This window comes from Eleginops maclovinus, chromosome 6 (assembly GCF_036324505.1).
Source record: "Eleginops maclovinus isolate JMC-PN-2008 ecotype Puerto Natales chromosome 6, JC_Emac_rtc_rv5, whole genome shotgun sequence".
NCBI classification, from domain to species: domain Eukaryota; kingdom Metazoa; phylum Chordata; class Actinopteri; order Perciformes; family Eleginopidae; genus Eleginops; species Eleginops maclovinus.
Genome location: NC_086354.1, coordinates 25,104,380 through 25,112,078, shown reverse-complemented (window position 1 = coordinate 25,112,078; position 7,699 = coordinate 25,104,380). Strand labels below are relative to the sequence as shown.

Genomic DNA, 7,699 nt, shown 5'->3' with positions numbered 1-7,699 from the left:
AGTTAGATGAGTTAAATGACCTACAGTGAAACCACAATGATTTCAAAATAAAAGCTTCCTGAGAACAACAATCGTAGGATGGATGGAAAATCAGCCATGCCAATTAAATTAGGTTCCCTGATGGATGTCTCTAATTGGCTTTTGGGCCGAAATGAGATCAGGAATTAGCAATGCTTTTAAGATCTGCTTTATAATGTGACTTTAATACGGAATAACTGGAGTATTAACCCGTGCAAGTGAATTAAGTCACTATTAGAAACCTCCACCCTTTGGTTCTGATGGTGGCGTGCAGACTTTAATTTCCTCCGCCATCTGCAGCACAAGCTCTCCTACAGGGTCCCCCCCCCCCCCACCTTATACTGCTGATAACAGTAATCCGATCCATCCTGCAGGGCCGGAGTGAGCAGGGGATTTAACCCTTCACTAATCACCACACAAACCTTAACGAGCCATTTCATCTGAGAGTCTGGGGGTCTGACTTTTGAAACATGGCTGAGGGTCCTGCCTCTTATTCAGGAGGAGAGATGAAAGCTATGTAGTATCGTTGATGAAAGTCCGACCTTAGTCCTGTATGTGCCTCATCATTTCAGATCCACTCCAATATTTAACGTGTTGTTCCTCTGCCGATCATGATCATGATAATCGGGCCTGTAGTTTCTCCGTAATCCTGAAGGCAAACACAGAAACCCAAGTTTTGCTATGACTGCTTTTATCAATAGTCTGTAAAAAAAAATATATACATATATATATATATATATATATATATATGTGTTTATATGTATATATTTATATATATATATTTATATATGAGCAATGTAGGTGTTTTGTTCAGAAGTCTCAGAAAAAAGTCTGAAATTAAATTCAGAATTCTGAGAATTCCCAGAAAAAGAAAATCCAAAGATTTCAGAATTCTGAGAATTCTGAAATCTTTGGATTTTCTTTTTCTGGGAAATCTCAGATAAAACAAATCCTCCTCAGAGAAAAATATATGAGTTTTACTTTTGATTTAATCTGAGAAGTATGCTAGGAGAAAAGAGGTGTCCCTTGTTACCGAATAACGTGTGGCTCGATTGGCGATATTCTAATATTTTGGCGGCCTCCCCGGAGGAAAGTGTAATAATAATAATAACAACAACAACAACAATAACAATAATAACAACAATAACGATAATAATAACAACAATAATAACAACAACAATAACAACAACAATAATAACAACAATAATAATAATAACAACAACAATAATAACAACAATAATAACAATAATAATAATTTTTAGATAAAACGTTTTTTATGTTTCATATTTCTAAATACAGTGTCAGTAATTATCCTCAGAATGTCTGTGTTTTCAGTAGAAGACTGTTTAATATAAAGCATTATTATGGTATGTTTCATTACCCTCTCTCGTCCGGGGCGATCAGAAAAGAGCCCCAGCAACTGCAGCAGCCAACCAATCACTGACTGTCGCTACCCGAGAAATATGGCAGCAAAAAACAATTTCAGCCAATCAGCGTCCTCAGATCTGATGGCCGTAGGGCGACAAATTCAGCATAATGACGTACGCGGAAACTCAACGTTTTCCTGCCCGATTTGTACCCCGCATGTCTACATTTTACGGTACTTGACTGCAGCCAGTTAGTTTACCTAACCGGAAACAGCTGGTGGTTCACAGAGACTGTCTGTAGAGTGTAATGCTTGATATTGGCGATCGGAGCTTCTGCTGCGGGATTTCCGCCCCGTGCAGCGAGGGTTTTCAGGTACCGACATTCAGTGCTTTTTCACTTCTTGAACAACTTGCTGGGAGAAATGTTTAAAACGTGTCACCTTACTCTGAGGCGTTTCTGCTGATTCAGTTTGCATGTGTCAGCAGTATCCTTCAGGTAGCTCTAAAAATACGGTGTACCGTTTTGATGAGAGGGGTAAAGGTAGTCTTTAATATGAAACACGATCGCTGGCCTCAGAAGTCGGATCCCAGCTCCACAGCTGAAGACTCCCCACGCTGCTTCCTGTGAGTTAACAGGTGCTTCACTCACACTGTCTGAAGGTACACAGCTCTCAGAGGGACTTCACATTAAGAACGATAGAAAGTAATGAGTCTGGCAAAAGTAACTGGTTTAAATGGTTTATTTAAGCTTGCATCATTTGGAACAGACATCCCCAGTGACCTCCTTCTTCGTTGTGTGGTCCTCGCTGTGAGCGTCCTGATATCGGTATCGTTACCACAGCCTCAAATACAGAATGAGCTCCATGTGTTCCTATGGAGCCAAATATAGCAAAAGATAAATGTAAACGACAGACCAAACGATCAAGGTGTGTGTTTCCTGGTTAGTCGACATTGGCTGCTGAAAGTACACCCCCCACACACACATCTGCCTCTCATTATGGAAGATCACCAGTTGGTCGGTAACATCTAACCCTCTTCCTCAGGTTAAATACACTGACATATGTTGTGTGTTTAAGGTGTGTGTGCGCGTGCGTAAGGGGCGTGGAGGTGGAGGGGAGTGTTGCCTCCCTCCTGACACGTCATCCTCCTCTCTTCAGCCCCCCCCTCTCTCAGTCCGGATCTCTTTGTTGTGGTGTCTGCAGCTGCTTCTCGCTTACCTTCACCGCGTCCTCTGCGCTGCGCCACCGCTCCCCGCCGCGCCGAGGCAAACACCGCGACTCATGGTCACCACCCTGACTGGTGGGGGGGGGATTTAGGGACGCGCTCGTGGTGCATAAATCCACGTGAGGAGACACGCGGAGCTGCGGAGGAAGGACGGACGGATGGGGGGAATTCTGCCGCTTCCTTTCTGCACGAACCGGAGCGGAAACTGAGCTCTGCGCACATTCCTCCATCTTCTCCTCGGTTCAAGCAGGGATTATTCCTCCACCTGCAGCCAGACTCCGCATCATGTTTTCAGGCCCTGGGAGGAGCAGGACCGGGTCTCTGCGGTGCCTGCTGCCCGCCCTCCTGCTGCTGCTGCCGCTCCACCTGCCCGCCGCCCGGGCGTCTTACAACCCCCACAGCGGGGAGTGCAAAGGCAAAGGGAAGGACTGCACAGGTAGGAGCTCTGCACCACGAGCACCACATACATGCATGCATCATGCATACATTACTGGGGTGGTGATACATACATTCAAGGTGCACGTTGGGATTCATGGAGTAGACAGTCAGATTTAAGGAGGATACCGTTGTGGTTTCCTTTGAGGATGCATTGACTTATCTATGACCGTTCTAATTATTCCAGGAGTAAAACAAGTAACATTTAAGGAAAATAAGTCTCAAAAATATATGTTCTTGCCCTTTTGATATATATTTATTCATTTGTGGTTTTCATTAGAGTAGAAAAGTGAAATGTAAGGTTGATAAGTGCAAAGATATGTTTTTCCCCGAGTAAGAAATACTCACATGAAGTGTAAATGATATATGTATTTGCCCTTTGATGATGCATTGATTTATTTATGCATCATGGTCGGATTTTTCCTGGAGTGAAAGATACACATTTTGAGACAGAATATGTCAACATACAGGTTATTGCCCTTTGGAGATACATTTACTGGGGGATATAATGGTCCAATTAAAGTCAATTAATAGTTGCTTATTGATGTGCAGTTCATTTATTTATGCATGGTGGGATTTTCCTGGAGTAAGTACATTCAAATAAGTCAGAAATCGATGTTTCCCTTTAAAAACACCATGTACCTTTTTTAGAACTGAAAGAGCTGCTCTTTATGTCCTCGTATTCCCCAGAATATATCAGTGATCTGTGTGTAAATATACTGCGAGCTCAGTATCCTGACACTATTGGCACCCTGCATACATCTCACTATAACACTCATACATTCATTATCTATCCCGGTCTCCCTCTTTAGCGTTTATCAAATATTAAAGAGTGAAAAACAGCAGCCATGTAAACAAGTGTTATCTGTCACTGCTCATCTTTTATTAATGAACAGTGTGTGTACAGAGACACACACACACACACACACACACACACACACACACACACACACACACACACACACACACACACATACACTCTCTCTCTCTGACCTCTCAAGTACTCTGAATAAAAAGTCACTGATCAAAACAAACCCCAAAAGTTACTGTACATGTCCTCAACTGCTTAAGTATTATATTGACATGATTTAAAGATGTCCTATTCTGTCTTTTGTGGACTTCCCTTTCCTGTAGTGTGTTATATAGGTGTGTGTGTGTGTGTGTGTGTGTGTGTGTGTGTGTGTGTGTGTGTGTGTGTGTGTGCATGTAAATGGTCTGCAGAGACTAAAAACTATATACTTTGAAGTGCATTTTGATGTTCAAAATGTTGTACTTTTAAAGACTTTTCCTTGCGATGGAGTATTTTAAGACCCTATATGTTCTACTTTTCAATCTGAAAACGGACATTGGTTTACTTTAGCACTAGAGTAATTCGAACACACACACAATAGATACCATATGTTTCTCTGCTCTTCTTTCAAAGCTGATGCTCAGATAACATAAAGAAAGGACATAGAAACCGTCTCGGGCCCTTTGTTGCTGCGTTCAGGGTCTGAAAATAAGACCCTGGAAGAGCATAAGCATTTATAGCACTATTCACCCTTATTATGATCCTGTAAAGCAGCGTTACTGACGTCAGCTTTGAATCCCTGAGAGGACGATGTACAGTTTGTTTACTCGCTGCCATCTTTCTCTGTTAGTTTAACCAGAACATTCAAATGTAGGGGAAAAGACTTTGGAAATGCCAGCAGACACAAAGCTAACTTAAAGGAAACTGATGTTAACAACCTGTTGGTCAGCAAGTTACCACTGTTAGCTTAAAGTAAAGTAGCCTAGCGCTAGCAGATTTCACTTTGTTACGACAATTTGCAACACAAACAACACAAGCAGTAGAATCACAGGGTGTCTGCGCGTCCTTTTGGATGACTGAAGTCATGGTTACAGCCCTACACGGCACCTTAAGGTTGGCGTATCTCATTCTGTAAGCTAAGGGCTCTTTGGGCTGAAAACCGTTGAAATCATACGGCCAATAAATGTTTGTTAGACGCTTATTTTTTACCCCTTTTTCCTCATAACGGTCCATTTTAAACACCAAATGTTTGTTGAACCATGCAGGAGAGCCAGTTCACTTTAGCTGTTAGCTGTTATATTCTAACAGTTCGCTGTAAGACTTTATATTGTAGCTGATAGCTGTCAGCTGTCAGCGGAGGTAGTGGCTCTGTGGTGAATTCAAGCTCTATTCAGTAAAAAACAGTATTAGGAGAAGGTACATGATGTGGTTTTGTTGAGAAACAAGTTTTCCCAGCAATATAAACTACACCTCAGAGAGGGGAGCCTGACCCGGGGAAACCAGGGTGCAAACCGTTTAGAAGGAGAGATCCTGGGGATTTAGTATTCTGTGTTTGTGTTTTATCGTGGCATCCAAGTGTGGTTCTGTCCAGCTGTCATGTGGGTAAAACGCAGTGAGGAAAGATGAGAAGATGAGTGAATTTCTCACATTCAAGTCAGCTCTGCTCTCCACATGTTCTCCATGTGTTGATCTGTGGCGTTCAGAGCGTTTGATTTTGGAGATGAGAATACTCTTCTGGTTGCACATGTGTTTCTGAGGCTGTGGTTTGGAGTTGTTGTGATCGAGATGTTAAGAGCTGCTGAAACATCGCTCTGCAGCCCCTCTTCTGCCTCATCCTGCAGACGGTTGGTTATACATGAATGTATAAGATCGGTCTGCAGCGCTGCAGGAGGAGCTTCAATGAATGTGTTGTTTTTTTACCCTGGTGCAAACTGACCAAAACACTAGTCTTGATGTTCATCAAATATTCCCTTTCTCTCTCAGCAGGCTGCATGGAGAAATATATCATGATATTCAGATTCCACAATATCATTATTGCATTCGTGCTTTAAGGTGTGATAATGCAAGTTATCATCAATGTGGATTTAATGACTCAGATAAAAAAGGACAACAGTAGACTCAATTCTGATATTGATTCTACGTATTTTGGTTTCATATTAAGCATAAAGGTTTGATCTGGGCTTTGGAAGCAGCAGTTTAAAGCGGTGGGGATTAGGGGAAATGTAGTATTGAGTGTCTCTATCAACAGTATTACTTTAGGGATGGGTATTGAGAACAGTAAATGCTTAATGAACGTTTAAAGTAAAAAGATTTGATTTGGTTTTCAATCTGTCAAATATAAGTATCACTCAGCGGGCTGGATCAGTGTTTAGTGAGGTGTTGTTCCTGTGCAGAAACAAACACATGATAGCAACATGTTCCCTCTGCAAAGAAACTGAACACATCATCGGTCGGAGTCGCAGGAACATTACTCATCTTGTTGGCTCAGAAACCATGTTGCTTTTCCAGATAGATCACATCACAATAAACACCGGCATGTCTCTGAGGTCTTCACACAGCATTTGCTTTCATTCTCCCCGATATTGTTGTTAAATAAGATGAGACAAGATGTCTACTTTATTGATCCCAAATTGGGAATTTATTTTGTGAAGTATTGCACATAGTTGGGAATAAAAAAAGAGCAGAAAATAAACAATTTTACAAACCAAACATCTCAAAATAGAAGATAAACGGAACTCAACGTTTTTCAAGAAACACAAATATAGAATTGAGAGAAATTAGAAAATAAAAACCTTTAAAAACGGAAAACATAAATGAACTAAAATATGAAACAAATACAATCAAACATATGAGCACCAAACGGACCGATAGAATAAACCAATATACTTTAATAAATCCTAGAAATATAAAATATGTATGAGACTTAAAATACAAATACAGACACAAAGCAAAATGTGTCTGAAGTTTCTGCACATAAAGCAGTAAATGCATCAGAGTCTATTCCTTCATCCAGGAGGGTCGATTGGATTCAATAACATTTGCTCCGTTCAGAAATAAATGCAGCTTCATTTTTCCAAACAGTTATTTAGAAAAATAAAATGAAAGTAATCCGTTTATAGATCAGATATAATTCTGTACATTTCCAGGGATTCCGATAAAAGAGCAACACATTGGAACTGATGAAGGACTTGTTATTGGTACAGTAAAGGCTGCTTTAACAAATATATCTCACACACAGTTTAATGAGAAGAGCTTGATTTTTAAGGTCAAATATGAACGTTCATCTTTAAATAATCCAGTTCCTCTCCTCTGATCCCAGATATAGTTCATACTTAAGATTTAGTTTCAGTCACCATACCAGAAACGTGCTCCCCTCCGCTCCACTCTGACGTCTCCTGTAAAGAAGCACAGATCTGGTAACTGTTTGTCAGGATTCACAGATAAGTCCTGCACAAATTCACCGCTTCCATCTCCCGGAGCGTCTGAACCCTCAGCTGTCAGCGGGTCCCAGGAACATCTCTGAGGGGAAGTTAATAAGCTGAGAGTCCTGCTGCTGTTTGCATGGCGTCAGTGGGAGAGACGCGCTTGGCTCTCTGTTGGTGTGGAGACAGCTGCAGGAAGGACCGCTGACACGCATGGAGGTCCAGAATTCCAATCTTAATGGAAAGGGAACAGAGTATTAACACGCTCTGTGGTGTAGGGGGGCTGTGCGGACACTGGTTCAATCCCCACTGCAGTCAGCATGTCATTGTGTAAAAGAGAGAATATTGGACATTAACTCAACGCTTGGACACAACAAGCTCTTGAAACCCATTGCATTGTGGGTAACGTAGGCCGTTTTTGACATGGAAGAAGAATGCATGGA

General features: G+C 41.5%; 1 protein-coding gene across 1 annotated transcript in view; it reads left to right on the top strand.

Annotated features, from left to right (window-relative positions):
* Positions 1-2,064: 2,064 nt before the first annotated feature.
* Positions 2,065-7,699, top strand: part of tmeff1a (transmembrane protein with EGF-like and two follistatin-like domains 1a) — a 38,388-nt gene continuing 32,753 nt past the window's right edge. The window contains exon 1 of the mRNA XM_063885474.1: positions 2,065-3,045. Coding sequence (XP_063741544.1) covers positions 2,895-3,045 — 151 coding nt within the window. The 5' untranslated portion in view covers positions 2,065-2,894. The remainder of the gene's footprint in view (positions 3,046-7,699) is intronic.